Source organism: Dermochelys coriacea, chromosome 21, assembly GCF_009764565.3.
Source record: "Dermochelys coriacea isolate rDerCor1 chromosome 21, rDerCor1.pri.v4, whole genome shotgun sequence".
Taxonomy (NCBI): domain Eukaryota; kingdom Metazoa; phylum Chordata; order Testudines; family Dermochelyidae; genus Dermochelys; species Dermochelys coriacea.
The window spans coordinates 15,246,331-15,263,791 of NC_050088.1; the positions used below are offsets into that span (position 1 = coordinate 15,246,331).

Consider the following 17,461-nt stretch of genomic DNA (forward strand, 5'->3'; position numbering starts at 1 on the left):
CCAGCTCAGCAGGTGCCAACATCCACAGAGATGGGCTTGTGCCACCCCCTGCTGAGTGGGCCCTGGATTTGAATAGCCCAGAGCTGGGAGCATTCGGACCCGGGGGTTTGGTTCAGCTTGTTACAGAGCTGGGAGCCGCTTGCCAACCTTGACTTTGGATCTGGTCCCAAAGGTCCCCAAAGCCAGGCCGGGCAGGATCTAGGGTTCCAGCCAGTCTCTACAAACTAACCATCGCATCTGTATCAGTCATGGGTCAGAGCAGCCTTGCCCTTCCTTCCATCCTCAGCTCCTGCTCCAGCAGGGCTCTGCTCGGCTGCAGAGGGAATGTGGGATTCCACGCTGGAGAGGGAGACTTGGCCACAAATGAGTGCCGGGCTCTCTGGGAATGATTCGATCCAGTGTTCTCCCTTTGGCCGTTGGAGGGAGACAGCATGGTCTGATGGGCTGGGCACCAGAACTCCTGGATCCTTTTCCTAACCACTGTATGATGGTGGGCACAGATAACTTGTAGATATGGAGTCCCTCTTGTGGCATGCCCAGCTTTGGGGTCCTGGCTGGCTCCTGGCAGTGGGGCTGGGTTATTGTGGGGTCCCTACCATTGGGGGGAGGGTGGCGCTGTGATAGGTGAGTTCAGGGCTCTGCAAACTGGCCCAGGGAGCACCTCACACCTGCTGGGGTGCTGAAGTTGAACTAGAATCACTACTGGAACCGGGAATCTGTCCCCTCTGTAAAGTGAATCCCCTCCAACTATGAGCAGAGGGAGGTGGGGCTGAATTAGAGTCCACCAGACGGGTGCTGGGGCAGGGGGCCGGAGTCTGTTTGAAATGTAAAAACTGCCCTAGAAATCCCGGTGGTGTCCATCTTGTATCCTTCCCTATGGACAGTGGTTAAAGGCAAACCTGCGCTGGGTGACCTGCTTCAAGGTGCAGTGTCTCTTAGCTACCTGGTGTCAGCGGAGTGACTCTAGATCGAGTAGCTCCGTATCTACTAATCTATCTGGATCAGTGGCTGCTAGAAGTGAGCTCAGGCCCCACAGTGGGAAGTGATTTGCAGCATTTGGGCCCTTTGGGGTTTGGGAATGTGGGGTTTTGCGTCCAGCCCATCTTCAGTCCCTGACAAAGATAAAAGGGTCACGTCTACCCTCGGCCACACCCCACCCGTCCCCGAGCCCCAGTGGAGTGGTCGGTGCCATATGGGGTTAGTTAGGTCAAAGAGTCAATAGGATCCGTATTAACCCTTGGACTGCTGGAGAGCTGGTTGCTCTGCTCTGGGCTGTGTTAATGTGTCTGGGGCCCTGGAGCACTGATCCAAGTGGGATCACTGGTGCTTGTACAATCTGGACACAACAGGGACCCAGTCTCTGCCCTGACCGTCCTCCGGGACACTCGGGCTCTGGAGGATCATAGGAACACCGGGCACAAGCAAACTGATCACTAGGACTACCCCTGCACACACCCATCCTGTGCTTTCTTCACAGACTGCGTGAAATGTGCTTCTTAGGGGCTGGATGAGCAGCTGTCTGCCTCCTGCCCCGTCCATGCTGGTCTATGTTGATTGTGCTGTCCTTCTGGTGCCCTCAAGGGGACTTAGGAACACCCCTTCACCCCCAGCCTGTTCTCGCACTGAAGTCAGTGAACGTCTTGCCAGTGACTCGAACGGGGGCAGGATCAGGTGCCTTGTGAGCACACCAGAGCTCACGCTGGCTCACGGCTGGCTCCCATGGTGGGGCTGGCCCTGTGGCTAGGAGGGACTGGCATGGTGCCCTCCCTCTGGGAAGGCTCGCCGGTGGTTTGGATCACGATGCAGGATCATGTTTGAATAGGATCAGACCATGTTTGGGTGACAGGCAGCCTTGGGTAACAGGTTATAACCTAGTTCGGCCCCTCCTGCATGGGACTAATCAGACGTGACTAGCACAGCCCCCTGCTGTGTCACCGCTGCTGGCCCGAGCCCCAGGTCTTTGTGTCCCATGATCTCATGGATGATTTTAAAAACTGGGCTTAAGCATGCTTCACACTGGGCTGTAGCCAGGCGGGCCCTGCTACCCACCCAGTCCCTGCGGGCGCTCCAGCTGGGTTAAAGCATGTCACAATAGTAGAGATGAAGCCTTTGGAGGAACATCCCACCCCCTCCTGTTCTTCCCCAAATCCCGGCCCACAGCCCGTACAGGAAAGAGCAGCTCTCCAGCCCCCTGCAGCCATAACCCATGTGGGAGGATGTGTTATTGGCTGCTCTTCCTAAGGCTTGCCGAGTAACGCTTCCACTCCTGGGGAATCGGCCAGCCAGGCAGCTTCCATTGAATTTGTTTGCTCTTCTCCGAGCTTCCTCCCCGCTCCTTGGTATGAGGGATGGGCCTGAGCTGCAAAATCCGGATCCTGGTTGTGAGCTCCTGCAGGTTCGGGGCTGTTTGGATCTGGGGTTCCCATGGGTGCTGTGGTGGGTGGTGCTGGCATGGAAAGCCCTTTGGATAGGTGCAGGGGGGCTGGCTGTTTTTTCTCTGGGAGCCCTGGGGGTAGGAGCTGCAGCCCTGCTCTCCCCCTGCGACACACAGCACCTGTGGCTGTGCTCAGTGGAGGGAACTCTCTCTCTCTCTCCTGCTCCAGCTGGGATGAGAGCAGCTCCATCAGCAGTGGCCTCAGCGATGCCTCTGACAACCTCAGCTCGGAAGAGTTCAACGCCAGCTCCTCCCTCAACTCCCTCCCGTCCAGCCCCACGGCTTCCCGGCGGAACTCAGCTATAGCGGTACATGCTGACTGCCATGGGGAGGTGCCCGTTCAGCACTGGTGAAAGGGGTGGGGTGGGCAGACCTGGAGAGGGGCGGCCCGTGTCCCAGTGAGAGCGCCGGTGGGAGGGGCGTGCACTGGTGACATTGGTGCCTGGTGGCTAAGAACGCGACTGCGACCCACCATCTCGCCACACATGGGGCAGAGACACTGGGGCCAGCCCCTCTGCGGGCAGGTCAGGGCCAGCCCAGTCAGCATAGCTCCATTGACTTCAGCCGGGCTGCCCCAACCTGCCCACAGAGGGGCTGGCCCCCGAGCCTGCTCTGGGTTATAGAGGAGTCTAGGCCATCAGAGTGTGGGGCTGTCCCATTTCCACAGCTGTAATGCCGCCCCTAAAGAGTTAGCCTCCAGCCCTGGTACCGAAGCAGAATGAGCCTTTATGGTGATGGCACTGGAGTGTGAGTCGGGATCTTGGGTCTCTTCCTGGCTCCGGCACTGACCCTGCATGGCCTCGGGCACTCTGCAGAGAGGGAAACTGAGGCACTGAATGGGGCAGTGGTGGGCAGTGGGTCAGTGGTGGAGCTGGGAAGAGAACCAGGCCCCCAGCCTCTTGGACCGTCCTCAAGGGTGAGAGGCCTGTGATCTAGAGGGGAAGGCCCCTGCATTCTCCTCCCCAAGCGGCAGTGTCTCCTGGGTGGGCAGCGGGTGTGGTTGGCTGGGAGCGGCCCCCCTCACCTCTCTGTCCCTGCCCCGCGCAGCTGCGCACGGACTCGGAGAAGCGCTCGCTGGCCGAGAGCGGGCTGAGCTGGTACAGCGAGGCGGAGGAGAAGGGCCCAAAGAAGCTGGACTACGACAGCGGCAGCCTCAAGATGGAGCACAGCGCCTCCAAGTGGCGGCGGGAGCGGGCCGAGAGCTGCGACGAGGCCCCCGCCAAGGGGGGGGAGCTGAAGAAGCCCGTCAGCCTGGGCCCACCGGGGTCACTGAAGAAGGGCAAGACGCCACCGGTGGCAGTGACCTCACCCATCACCCACACAGCCCAGAGCACCCTCAAAGTGGCAGGTGAGGCTGCAGCAGGGGGAGGGCGTTGGATGCTTCCCACCTTCCCATGCCTTCTGGGGCTTCGGCCAATGGGTGTGCAACCCCTCCGGGCTATGGGGGCAGGCCAGCCTCAGGAGCGCCATGTGCCGCGGACAGGCCCAGTCTGTGGATTCAGGGCTCCCCCTAGTGACAGACGCAGGGATCACGCCAGCCACTGCTCCCTTAGCTCCCAGGCAGGGGTTCAATCCCCATGACGGGCTGAAGCGGCTGCGTGCTCGGGATTCATCCTGGGGATCGGCTGGGAATCTCCTCAGGGAAGCTATGAGAGGGGACTACAGCGTCCTCCTGGGGAACACTCTAGGGGGCCTTACAGGGGTCGCACACCCCTCTCTGGGGGAGAACGTGTGGTGGGTACAATTCACCGAGGCCTCGCCCGGGCTATGGGCATGCAGCTGCCCCAACACTGGGCAGTGTGGGCAGCTGGTGACCTCCGGCTCGTGCTGCCTGTAGTGCCAGACCCACCCCGCTGGCACCGTCACTGATGCTGCAGGGGCCCGAGAGGTGCTTTCCCTGCAGATGTCACATCATGTCCTGCTGTGACAGCAGGCATCCAAAGGCCGTCAGCCCCATCATCCCAGCTGGACTGCTCCCCGCAGTGTATTCCCCGTCCCGTGGGCTTGGCCCATCCCAGGCTTGGCAGCTGTCCCTCCAGTTGGCAAGTACCACAGAACAGAGCAGGGCACGTGCCAGCTCTTATGCAAAAGTTGAGTGTAAATCTTTGACATGATCCGGTGGTCATGCCCCCTACCATGGGGAAGTTGGTGCCCTTCACGTTCGGTTCGGCCTTGAAATGAGGCTGTTTTTTGCCTGGAAACCATGCACAGATTTCCATGTTGAAAGGCTTGGTCCCCTGCTCCAGTGTGGCCTAGTGGAGAGGGCACTGGACCGAGACTCAGGAAATCTGGGTTCTATTCCTGACTGTGTTGCTGGGTGAGTCACTGCCCCCATCTGTGCCTCAGTTTCCCCATCTGCCCAGTAGGAATGATGATCCTGGCCTTCTTGGTAAAGCGCTTTGGCACCTATGGCTGAGAAGTGCTCTGTAAGAGCCAGGGCTTGTTAAATTAATCTCATCACACCTGCTCCTTGGGAACTGGCTCTTTCAAGGTAGGTGAAAGCAAGGCTGTTTGCAGAACAGAAGCTCCCTGGATGGGGTGAAGTTTCTTAGCCACAGGAGCCCACGTTGTGCTAGGGGAGTCCAATCCCAGGAGAGCCAGGGGGGGCTGTTGTACACTTCTGTATTGCTTGTGACCTTCTCCATCTCGCTCCGCTCCCCACAGGCAAACCTGAAACTAAAGCCACTGACAAGAGCAAGCTGTCTGTGAAGAACGCGGGCCTGCAGCGCTCTTCCTCAGACGCTGGCCGGGATCGGATTGGGGATGCCAAGAAGCCTCCCTCAGGGCTTACCCGGCCCTCTACCTCTGGCTCCTTCGGATACAAGAAGCCACCTCCCACCACCGGCACGGCTACGGTGATGCAGGCGGGCGGCTCAGCCACGCTCGGCAAGATCCAGAAGAGCTCCGGCATCCCTGTCAAGCCTGTCAATGGGAGGAAAACCAGCCTGGATGTCTCCAATGCTGGGGAGCCTGGCTTTCTGGCCCCTGGGGCTCGCTCCAACATCCAGTACCGGAGCCTGCCACGGCCGGCCAAATCCAGTTCCATGAGCGTGACGGGCGGGCGTGGCGGGAACCGGCCTGTGAGCAGCAGCATCGACCCCAGCCTCCTAAGCACCAAGCAAGGGGGCATCTCGGTGTCACGGCTCAAGGAGCCCTCCAAGATCGGCACGAGCCGGAGCACGCCGGCCCCAGTGAACCAGACAGACCGTGAGAAGGAGAAAGCCAAAGCCAAGGCCGTGGCCCTGGACTCTGAGTGCGTCTCGCTGAAGAGCATCGGCTCCCCTGAAAGCACCCCCAAGGCCCAAGCCAGCCACCTGCCTGCTGCCAAAGGGGCCGAGCTGCCCCCAACGCCACTCAGGTAAGAGCCAGGGAAACCTCCCAGCATCAGCCCCACTGCCATAGGCAGCCACCCCCCATCCTTAGCCAGGGCTTGCCATGAGGGCTGGTCAGACATTTTCCATCCAAACTGGCTTTTGATGGAAAATTGGGTTTTCAACTAAGAAATCAAACACCTGAAAACCCAAATATTTCAATATTTGCCACAGTGTCTCTTGGAAGTTGTAGTTCGGTTACCTCTTGTCCCCATTCTTCCATATGGGCTGGGCTCCTAAGCTGGACTCCATCTCCCATAATGCATCACAGCTAGGGTCTCAGCATGCACATCTTCCCTTTCCAAGAGCTGAGACTGGGGTGCATCATGGGATATATAGTCCAACTAGGGACTCTGGCAAATCAAGGAGAATGGGAATATGAGGCAGTCAAACTACAGCTCCCATGAGGCATTGTGGTGGTCTTTCCAAGTGAAATATTCTTGGTTTTCAGCTAAGATTTGTCAGTGTTCAAAACAGTTGCTGAAAAATTGAAGTTCTGGTGGGGGACTTTCTCACCAGTTCAACATAACCACCCCCCTCTTTCCCTACGGATACATGAGCGAGGGGCCTGACACGGGGTCAGATCGCTGGTCTTGGCCAGCTGGCACTGATTCCATAGTGCTTGGGGGTAGTTTGCTTCCTTTGTTGATACCAGCTGCCTGTTCCTAACCAGCAACCCTACAATAACACACCAGCGCATGCAGCTTGGTGCTGGTGAGTAGCGGTGCACTAACACACTGAAGAGGGGAGCCCAGCCAACGGGAACAAACCCCAGGGTGTGTATGGGATAAAGAAGGGAGTTCGTTGTGGCTAAGGGAGCCTCTCCCAACAGGGTTCTTCCAGACTCTGGTTGGGGACCCCAAAGCAATGGTCTCTATTTAGAAAATCCCCAGGGCACTGCCTTCTCCTGCCATGGGGGGGAAGCATATTTTCCTGAGGGGCGTGTGTGACTGTCGATCAGCCTTGGGGTTTTGTATGGTTGCCCGTCACCATGGCATCTGGATGTAGACCTCAGTCAGGGAGAGAACCAAGGTGGTGCGGGGTGGGTGGTATGTGAAACTAGAGAAATTGCCAGAATTAGGGTCGCCAACAGACTGTTCAGGTGCTTTTTTTTTTTTTTTTTTAAACCCTCTCCCCAAAAGTGAGTCAGGCCTCGGCAGTAAGGCTGGGCCCCATACACTGCAAGTGCAGGGTGAGTCCTGCCGGGCCGGGCCCCATCCCGCTCTTCCCTGCTGAACCGGGCCGGGCCCCGCCACGCTCTCAGGCTGCTAGGTGAACAGCTGAGCTTCCTCCCGCATCTGGGCTCAGCCTCAGGCGCGGCGTCTTTGCTGCCCCTCTCCAACCCGGTACTGTGTTCCCACAGAGCGCCCGCCAAGAGCTACATAAAGCCCCCTTCCCTGGCCAACTTGGACAAGGTCAACTCCAACAGCCTGGACCTGCCATCCTCCAGCGACCTGCCCCAGCCCCACGCCAGCAAGCGGCAGGACGTGCACCAGGCGGCCGGGCACGTCACTCCTTGCTTCGCCCCCAGCCCTGCCCCCATCCTCAACATCAACTCAGCCAGCTTCTCCCAGGGCCTGGAGCTCATGAGCGGCTTCAGCGTCCCCAAGGAGGGCAGGATGTACCCCAAGCTCTCGGGCCTGCACCGCAGCATGGAGTCTCTGCAGATGCCAATCAGCCTGCCCAGTGCCTTTTCCGGGGGCAGCACCACCACCCCTGCCCCTGCTGCCACCCCTCCCGTCAGCACAGAGGAGGAGACCAGCGAGCAGGGCTGGACCGGCAGCCCCAGGGCTGCACATCTGGACAGGTGCCACCGGAGGAGGGGGAGGGTAGGCAGGAGCAGGGCCACCTCCCAGATGTGCTGGGGCTTGGCTATCGGGGTAGGGGGGTTCCAGAGCCTCCCTGCTATGCTCTGGGGGGCACAGAACCCCAACCCCCACTATGATCCCCTGGGGAGGGCTGCCTGACCCCTTGGGGCACCTGGCAGCCCTAGGGATGGACAGCTTTGTGAGGCACAAGCATCAGGCCGGAATCCCCTCCACACCCTGGAAACACCAGCTCCAGTCCCACCCACACCTTCTATACCCGCTCCCAGTGAAGCCAGCAGACTGGACCCACCACCAAGCTGGCATGGCCTCCAGCTGCGCATTGCCCCTAGCCTGCCCCTGGTAACTGCCCTCCCTCTCCCAGCCCACGGAGCCGACTATGACTCGTGTTTCTCTTCCTCCCCAGCACCAACCGCGACCGGAATACGCTGCCCAAGAAGGGGCTGAGGTAAAATCTCAATGCCTGTGTGGCCCCCTCACAGACACTCAGGGGCCTCTCAGCCACAGGGACTGAGGTACTAGCCCTCCATTAGTGCTGGGACCTGAGGCTCCAAGAGGCTAAGGAACTTGCCCAAGGTCACTGTGGCAGAGCAAGGAACTGACCCTGGGTTTGCTAGGCTAGTGCTCTAAACACAGGGCCATCCTCCCTGCCCCTCACCCTCTTGCACCAAAAGCACAGCTTTGCTGCCCAGGTGACTGAGAGAGAGGACAAAATATTATTCCTGGAGCAGCGGAGACCAGCCCTTCATCGATGCCAGAGATGCCGCTGTCGTGTCGAGCCCATGCCCCCTAGCCTGGCTTCCCAGTGCTGCGACTGGTGTCTCGGCCTCCCCTGTGCTGTCCCGGGCAGCGGGAAATGCCTCAGGACTGAAGGGGACATCTTGGCAAGAGAACTGAGCCCAGCCCTCCACCTCCTTGGTACACCTGATACTCCAGAGACAGGCCAAGCCTTCCCCCTCACCACTGGGTTTGTCAGATCCTTGCGGAGGGAGAGGCGGACTGAGCCCCTAGAACTGCCCCCCCAGCGACTTCATGGGCACAAGGATCTGCCCGGGGGATCCAGTGACAGGGTCTGGGCTGTGTCACCACATGGCTTTAATCTGAGCTCCTGGTGAGAGCCGTGGCCATTCCAAAGCCCTTTGGCCACTTGACCCTGGTTGGGAAAAATGGACAGGGCAGCGTCGCCTTGCTGATCTCTCCCTCGGCCCTGGCAGGTACCAGCTCCAGTCCCAAGAGGAGACCAAGGAGAGGCGTCACTCCCACACGATCGGAGGGCTCCCGGAGTCGGACGACCCATCAGAGCTGCCCTCGCCTCCCGCCCTCTCCGTATCCTTGGCTGGGAAAAGCCCACTCACGAACATCGGTCAGTTTCCCGTGGCCGGGTCGGGGCCAAATCCCCGGCGGGTGTAAATCAGCACAGCGCCACTGAAAGCAACGTCCCTGGAGCTCTGCCAGTTTATGCCTGCTGAAGAGCTGGCCTTGGTGTCTGTGCCGCACACGGGGATCACAGCAAGGCCCGTGTGCTCCAGAGGGCGGAGCTGGCTTGTCCAGAGGGCCTTGCCCATAGAAATCGGTGGCCTCTGGCACCTGCCCTCTGCTTCCTCTCTGGGCAGCCGCTGCACAAAGGGCCGTGCTCTGACATAGCCCAGCTGGGGCAGGGAGGGCAAGTGGGGGGCTACCCTTGAAAGCGCCCCCAGTGAAAGTGAGTGGGAGGCAAACTGTCGGGTAGGAGAGTCCCTCACGGGTGTGGGGCCCACTTCTCTCACTTGTGCCAGAAGAACTGGCTTCAGTGGGATTTTCCTGATTTACACCAATGTGAAGGTTCAGGCCCAGTGGGGTTACTCCTGATTGAAACCGAAGCGAGTCAGCAGGCCCAGTGTTACTCCTGTTTTATGCTGGAGTGAGTGCGGGGAGGGATCGGGGCCCAATGGGATTATTCCTGATTGACACCGGCTTTGGGCATGAACACACTGTTCCCAGGATGCACCACCTGGGAGAGCGCGTGGGCCAGCCCCAAGCGGGTATCCCTCAGCCTAGCAGTACTGGCTTCGCTCGAGTCTCCCCGTCCTGCCTGAGCTAAGGCTCTGGCCCCGAGTGTGACCATGTGTGGCGTCCTCCCCCACCCTCCCGCGTCCCTGGCTCCTCAGGGCTCCGGCCCCTCCTCGCCCCACGCTCCCTGCTGCTCCGCTCCCCTGGGCCAGGTGCGTTTCTGACCCTACCTCTTCTCTTCTCCCTCCCCTGCCTTCTTCATGCAGTGAGTCCCACTGCTGCCACCACTCCGCGGATCACCCGTTCCAACAGCATCCCCACCCACGACTCTGCCTTTGAGCTCTACAGCACCTCCCAGATGGGCAGCACCCTCTCCCTGGCAGACAGACCCAAGGGCATGATCCGCTCGGGCTCCTTCCGGGACCCCGCGGATGACGGTGAGATACTCGTGCTCTGGCCGGAGCGACGGGCTCTTCCTCCCCGTTACCCGGGGATAGCATGGCTCCGTGGTCCCCTGCCCCGGGCATCCCTTTTGGTACCCGTAGATGGCAGCGGCGGCGCTCACAATCCGGAGCACTGCTACTGTGGGGAGACAAGAAAGGGTTAATCCTGCTGGCGAGCAAGTGAGGAATCCCGTCAGTCCCAAACCAGTCTCCTCCATTGAGCGTGAGAGCAGTGGTGGGGCCCATGGCTCTGTCTGCTCCCTGCCCCAGAGTGCAGGCTTCATGGCTCCTCTGGGGGAAGGAACCTGCACAGTCCTATTGGGGGAGAGAGGGGTTGAGCTCAGAGGTGCCCCTGGAGGTGTCAGGGGCTACACGTGCAAAGCTGGGCTGGGAACCTGGCTCTGAGCCCACAAGTCCCTCAGTGTAGATGAGCAGATAGACACAGGGGCTCCAGGTGCCCACCTGGTACGTTGCGACAGGTTTGGCGGCCTAGTGGGCACTGGGGATGGATTAGCTTTAGGGCCAGGAAGGGAGGATTTGGGCAGCTGGGGATGCAGATCCTCATGGGCTGAGCCTGGAGAGAGACTGAGCCACCATGGGCAAGGCACGGGGCTGGAAATCAGACTATTCCTTGCTGTGCCTCACTGTGTTACCTGGGGCAAGGCCCCCCATTCCCCACCCTGGTGCCTCAGTTTCCCCATCTGTATAATGGGGATGGTGATGCTGACCCGGCCCTTCCCAGGGATGAGGAGGGGTCTGGGGGTGGTCAGGCTCTGCTCAATGGGGTCCCCACAGCAACGTGAGCTCCTTGGCTGGGTGGTGCCCCATGGCAAGGGCAAGCTTGCCAGGGCAGGCTGCCCAGCTGAATGTGGCCCCTGCCCGTAACCTGTCCCTCTGCAGTACCTCTCCTGCCCCTGCCTCCCCATTCATCCCCTGCTGTGGTGCCCCACAGACCCCTCTGGGAAAGCCGGCACTCGCCCCCTGGACTCCCGCGCTCTGAGCCAGGGCGCGGTGGAGGGCTCCGTGACTCAGATGGGTTTGTTCTGTTGCAGTTCATGGATCGGTGCTGTCCCTGGCCTCCAGCGCCTCCTCCACCTACTCCTCAGTAAGAGCTGCTCCTGCGGTCCCCCCGCCTGCGCCGGGGTGCCCCCGTTCCCTGCATGTCCGGGGTGGTGGGGCACGGGCCGGCCACGCCCACGGGGCCTTGCGGGGGTGGCTGCAGCCAGCTGCTGTCTGGATGGCTTTGTGGGAGGAGCCCCACGGTGGCTGGGGATGGGGTTCAGTTCTATGCATGGCTCTGCCCCACAGTCTCTGCCTGTCTGCACCTCACTTCCCCCCTCTGTCCTAACGCTGGCCTCTCTGTCTCTCTTCCTGCTGCACTGCACCCCCCCCCCCCCCCCCCCCCCCCCCCCCCCCCCCCCCCCCTGCACTCTCTGCCAAGGCGGAGGAGAGGATGCAATCGAGGTACGGTGAGACCCCACTTCTCCACCTGCCCTGACGGCTCGCTCCCAGCCCCCGAGGGGGGGAGCAGCCCACTCCTCCCTGACCCTTCCCCCTTTGCCTTCTCTCACTTCCAGCAAATCCGCAAGCTGCGCCGGGAGCTGGAGTCGTCCCAGGAGAAGGTGGCGACCCTGACGTCTCAGCTGTCAGCCAACGTGAGTCCAGCCGCGGCTCCGGGCCAGACCTAGTGCTTGTCCGGAGTGGGGGGCATCGTCAGAGGTCTCTGGACTCACTAAAATGCCAACTGTGGTAATCCCCTAAAGATGGGGGGAGGAGTGATGGGGCACGTGGGACCATCACACTGGAGACAAGGCAGGGATTGGGCGCACCCTGCTCCGGCGAGCAGATGGGGACATTTCTGCCCTGCCAGGAGCAAGAAGGGAAAGGCGCACCGCGTGGTGGGCGTGAGGGGCAGAGCTGGCACCGAAGGGCGGGCGGGGCAGAGATGCAGAGGCCAGTCCCCAGCGGAGGCACTCCAGCCTGTGCAGCTCTCCCTGGGACAGGAGCTGGTCAGAGTAAATGATGGGTGATGGGGCAGAGTAGCAGCTGGCAGTGGAGTGTCCTCGGGTGGCTGGGGCCAGTGCATCCCCTGTGCCCGGCACTCTCAACTGGCAGTTTGCAGGAAGATGCCCGTTTTGACAGCACCCTTGGCTCTATGTGGGGGTGGGGGTCAACCCCCCACTGAGATCATCCCCCCCACATGGCTCTCTGCAGGGCAAGAGTGCCACCCCGGAGCCACGCAGCATCCCCATGGTGCACAGGGCCCCTGGCACGCTGGGCAAGCCTGCTGCACGGAGGAGGCGTGGCCCTGGGAGATGGTCTGCTGCATCCCAGCGGGAGAGACTGCACACACCCTATGGCGTGACATGAGTGCGGCTGCTCTGGTCTGTGGTCTCGGCACCACTGGCTCCAAGACCAGAGGGGTCGGAGCGGCAGGACCCGCAGCAGGCATCGAGCTGTGAACCCACCCAGCCACTCTCAGCCCTGGGGGAACCTCCCACAAGGGCCACACCTATCCGCCTGTTCCTATCTCAGGCCCCCTTTGCTCAGGCACCATCCCTCCGCAACCTAGACTCCAGGTGTCCATCCCCAACTCTGGCACCTTCCTCTGGCTCCCCCCGCCCCTTGGGAGAGAGTCTCTTCCCAGGGGCAAGAGATCAGGGCTCTTCTCCGCCATTGTTCCGAGAGACCATGGCAATAGTACGGACAGGGCTGCTGGGCTTGTGAACCTGGGTCCCTCCGGGACAGGGCAGGCAATAGAGCAGCACACTGGGCAATGTTCCCTCTAATTTTTGACAGGCCGTGTCCACAAAAAATTTCTTCTGTGCCAATTTTTGTGTGCGCGGGGTTTAGGATCTGTGTGTGCGCACAGCTTAGAGGGAACAGTGATGCTGGGAGATGATGCGGGGGGGATGCCGCATGCTTACCTCCCCCCACCCAGGGCGCTTGCCACGTAGTGGCCAGTGGTCCGACCAGAGGGGCCAGCTGGGGACTGCCATTGCAGCTGGGCTCCCCACTGTGCTCTCCGTTCCCCAGCTGAGCGCGACGCCCTCTCCCACTGCCTTTCAGGCTAACCTGGTGGCGGCCTTCGAGCAGAGCCTGGTGAATATGACGTCCCGTCTGCGCCAGCTGGCAGAGACCGCGGAAGAGAAGGTGGGTGCTGCACAGGGAGAGCTGGCGGGGCACCGGGGTCTCTATGCCAGGGAGCAGGTCTCTTCCCCCTCCCCATCCCCCGGGGTCTCCTGTTGGCTGCCACTGGGCTCAGCGAAGCTGCAGGGCTTGGGGGATAGAACTTGGCGCTGTCGGCTCCCTGTGAGTCCCCTCAGGGCTTCATCTGCGAAGGGGCGCCCGACCCATGGGCAGGCCGGCACCTCTGTCCAGGAGAGGGCCCAAGCGCCACCAGCGCCCCAGCCAGCCCGCTGGGCGATGGGAAAGCCTCTTCCCAGAGAAGGAGCAGAGCCTGCCATGTCCTTGCAGGAGGTTAGCCGTGCCTCGGACTGATCCCTGGGATAGCTGTCTCCCGGGGGGTTGACTGGAGACCGCATCTACCCCCACACGTAGCGCCCATGCTCATCCCTGCGGGGCCTGAGCTTCTCCTGTGTCCCAGGGTCTGTGCCGGCTGGTGCAGTGGGCTGCCCTGGAGTGGCTGGGGTCATCTCTGGACAGCGAGGTCCGGCCCAGACCCTCCTTTTCTCTTGGGCATCCCTGGAGGACTCTGGCTGTTAGCCCTGGAGGCTGGTAGCCCGCTGTGCCCAGCACCCTGAGCAAGCAGTTGGCATGTGTCCTGGCGGGGGGGAGAGGTGCTTGCTGTGGACATGGGTTAGCGATGTCCCGAGCATCTCCACCCAACCAGGGACTACAGGGTATCTTCCCTGTGCTTCTGCCAGGACACGGAGCTGCTGGATCTGCGGGAGACCATCGACTTCTTGAAGAAGAAGAACTCGGAGGCTCAAGCCGTGATCCAAGGAGCTCTGAATGGGACTGACATCACGCCCAAAGGTGAGCCAGGCACCGTGGCAATGCTTCCACCCCTGCTTCTCGTTGCTGTGAGGCCAGTGTTAGGCCTGTGATCTAGACCCCGGGTCATGTCCTCATCAAGGCAGGGGATCCAGGTCCTCGTCAGGATGGGGAGGAAAGGGTGACAATGGGATTCTGCTCATTCACAAGGAGCTGGGAGGTTTTAAACACCCCCAAGTGCAATGTCTTGTATTCTCCCCCAGGGGAGATGGGGTATCTGCTCTACCACCCCACCCGCTGTAACGCCCAGCAAAGACCATCCTGCATCAGCGTCTCCCGACTCTCGGCAGCAATTTGGAGCCCGTGGCATGTGTCTGATCCGTGTCATTCTCGCCTGGGCCTTGTGTATTTAATGCAATATGTATGAGCGTCTCTTTCAAGTCCAGGTAGGAGAGAGAGTCTGGAATCTCATTGAAACAGAATAACATTGGCCGGTGATGAGAGAGAACCCAGCATGGTCTGTCAACACATCCCAGTGGGAGCAAGCTGCCAATGGGGCTGTGCATGCCCCCCGCTGTTGTACTAAGAGCGGCTTGTTAATTACAACCAGCCGATCGCAGGACACTGGGGCGCAGATCCTCAGAGGTCTCAAGCTCCAAGCTCCCATTGATTTCAATGGGCATTTGGCACTGAAACACCTTTTGGAAATCTCACTCTGGTTCTGGGTGCAGAGCATTTGAAAATCTGGGTCTAATTCTTAGTCTGTGCAAACCCAGCCTGCACAGAGCCCTGTCACAGAATTTACCAGAGAACCCAGCCCCTTTGCTGCAGGACTGTGGGAATCCCAGCTTTCATTCCACATACTTGTTTCTAGCTTTTCTGATGCTTTGAAAGCCTGATCCAAATGTAATGATGCAGAAATGTCTGCCTGAGTCTGGAGAGAGCCTGAACCAATAGCTGAGAGTTGTGTACTGCCCTTATTTGCCACCATGGGTTCTGATCCTTCCCTCCTGCCCGCCAAATTATCAGGGTGCTCTAGGAGGACAAAGAACCATTATTAGATGGTGGCAAAATGTCTCAATGGTCCCATAAGAACAGATTTCTTGGAGACAGCACACTCATCCCATAAGGGAAGATAAGGATCCCCATGGCGCTGGACGAACAAGAAGCGAAGTGCAGAGAAATCCAGGGAAACCGCTGCAGGGCGCAGGAGCTGGTGCTAAGCCCGGGGTGGGGAAGATGCTAGCTGAGCCAGGGGAGCAGAGCAGGATAGATGGGGTGTGACTGGCCCCAGTGGGGAGGGCTCTTTGCCAACATGTAGATTCTCAGCCTCTCTCTCTCTCTCTCTCTCTCTCTCTCTGCCTTCCCGCCCTGGGACCCCAGAGCTGCGCATCAAGAGGCAGAACTCCTCTGACAGCATCTCCAGCCTCAACAGCATCACCAGCCACTCCAGCATCGGCAGCAGCAAGGATGCCGACGCCAAGAAGAAGAAGAAGAAGAGCTGGGTAGGTCAGGGGAGCTGGCGGGGAGGAGGCATGGGGGGAAATTGTGGCAGGATCTGCCCCAGGATTGGGCTCTCCACGTCGTGTTCTTAGCTCACAAGGCATCCCGGCGGCATGGGGCTGGACCCTTGGTGCCCCGGATTAGCATGCTGCTGTCTGCCTTGGGGGGGACGCTACAGGCTGGGACTTCCTCTCGGAAGAGCTTTGCCAACTCCTGGGACTGAGGGCTGAGTCGCTGGCTGGGCAGGGTTTTCAGCCCACTTGGGAAAGTTCCCCAGCCCAGTTCCAGTACATGTGCACCATTCCGGACTGATCTTCCTCCCCCCATATCCCACAGCTGGCTCCCGCAATGCAGCCTGGACCAGTGCAGTTGGACAGAGCAGGGACCAGCCCGGTCGCCCTCCCATGCCGGGATTCCCCATGGGGGTCAGTCACCCCTTCTTTCCAGGTCCCAGCTCAGGTAGAGGGGAAGGGCTGGCTGCAGCAGGCTAGGGGAGGCTGTCCAGGTCTCCAGGGCTCCCTAGCTGTGCACTGACTCCAGCAGCTCGGTACAGGCAGGGCTCTGAGCTGAGTGTGTGATTAAGTCTTGCTTTGTTTTGTTTTCTCTCCCCCAATGCTGACCCCAACCCTTTTTTTCCAGGTATACGAGGTAAGTCTGACACCTTTTCCCACCCCCCCCGGTTCCCCGTGTTTTGCCCCCGGTCCAGGGCAATCGCTCATTTCCAGTGGGACAGCACTCATGAAACTAACCATTCCATCCATTCCACTGGCGCTCACCACCCGTGGAGCATGATCCATCCACCGGGGTTGCTGAAATTTGCTGGCTCACGGGCTTGTTTTAGCTTTGAAGCCAGCTCCTCGGCCTCCACCCCCCCATCAAGCTCTGGCCAAGGGGAGTTGGGCTCCTGTGTCTGAATCGTCAGAGGGGGCTAGGGCTGTTGGGTGCCCTTGAGTTTTGGTACCGGAAACGCCTTAGTGGGTCTTTGGAGCGATGCTCTGTCTCAGCCACAAGGCCTGGGGCTCAGGGCAGCGGTGGCCGGGCTGGGATCTCTGGCCTGGGCGGTGCAGGAGGTCAGACTGATTGATTAATCAGAACCTGGAAACCTATGGAGCTGGGTACCCCAGCTGGCTAGTCACTGCTGATCAGACAGGCTGCGCTTTGGACCTTCTCCTCCGGGTGAGGAGCGAATCCCTAGAGAGCCCCAGAGCCTGAACTTTCTGAACCTTTTGGGACTGCGACAGTGGGCTGGGTGGGCGCTCGTGGGATCCTTCTGCTGCCATTGGCCAGACTGGGAACACCCCAGGGCAGCTGTGATGATACCTCATGTCCCTGAAACCACCTGCCTCTGCCCTACCTTCCAGGCCTCTGCGGAACTCGCTCGGTCTGTGCTGGTAGCAACAGGTACAGGCCAGTCCTGAGCCCTCGGCGCGTTCCCTGTGTGTCCAGCCCCGGGTGCACTGAGCACTCACCAAATTATCCAGTCCACTGTTCCTGAAGGAACTGCACATATCAGAGGATCAGCCCTCTGCATGGCGCCCCAGCTAAGATATATTTATAGCAAACACGAGAATATGTTTATCATATTTAAGTCATGAGGAGTGAGGATACTGGAAAGAAGGTTACGTTGAAAACAAAATCATCATACGCTTTCTAGAGGCTAAACTGACCCTCCTGGCTAAAGAGGTTTCCCTCACCCAAAGTTCTCATCAGCATTTTCAGCCAAGCCGGTTGAGACCCCTTCCTCAGCCTTGCTCCTGAGTTGCCGGCGTCCCCACTCCCATCCCAAATCTGCTGAAACCAAATGGGACGAGAGGGCAAAGTTCTCCAAGCTCCTTCATTTACTCAACTCCAAGGGCCGCATCTTCTGGTGCTAGGAGGGGGAGAATTCGAGAGTCCGGAGATGTGGGTCTAGCCTGATTCGGCCACCCACCACATGGG

The 17,461-nt window shown here is 60.0% G+C and overlaps 1 protein-coding gene across 1 annotated transcript in view; it reads left to right on the forward strand.

The window, feature by feature from the left end:
* The window catches only part of NAV1 (neuron navigator 1), a 226,870-nt gene that overhangs the window by 188,074 nt on the left and 21,335 nt on the right, over positions 1-17,461 (forward strand). Inside the window, 13 exon segments of the mRNA XM_038380090.2 lie at positions 2,604-2,742; positions 3,482-3,782; positions 5,099-5,792; positions 7,169-7,612; positions 8,038-8,079; positions 8,846-8,994; positions 9,887-10,057; positions 11,116-11,168; positions 11,641-11,718; positions 13,133-13,216; positions 13,951-14,062; positions 15,404-15,525; positions 16,163-16,171. Of these exon segments, the coding sequence (XP_038236018.2) occupies positions 2,604-2,742; positions 3,482-3,782; positions 5,099-5,792; positions 7,169-7,612; positions 8,038-8,079; positions 8,846-8,994; positions 9,887-10,057; positions 11,116-11,168; positions 11,641-11,718; positions 13,133-13,216; positions 13,951-14,062; positions 15,404-15,525; positions 16,163-16,171 (2,398 nt within the window).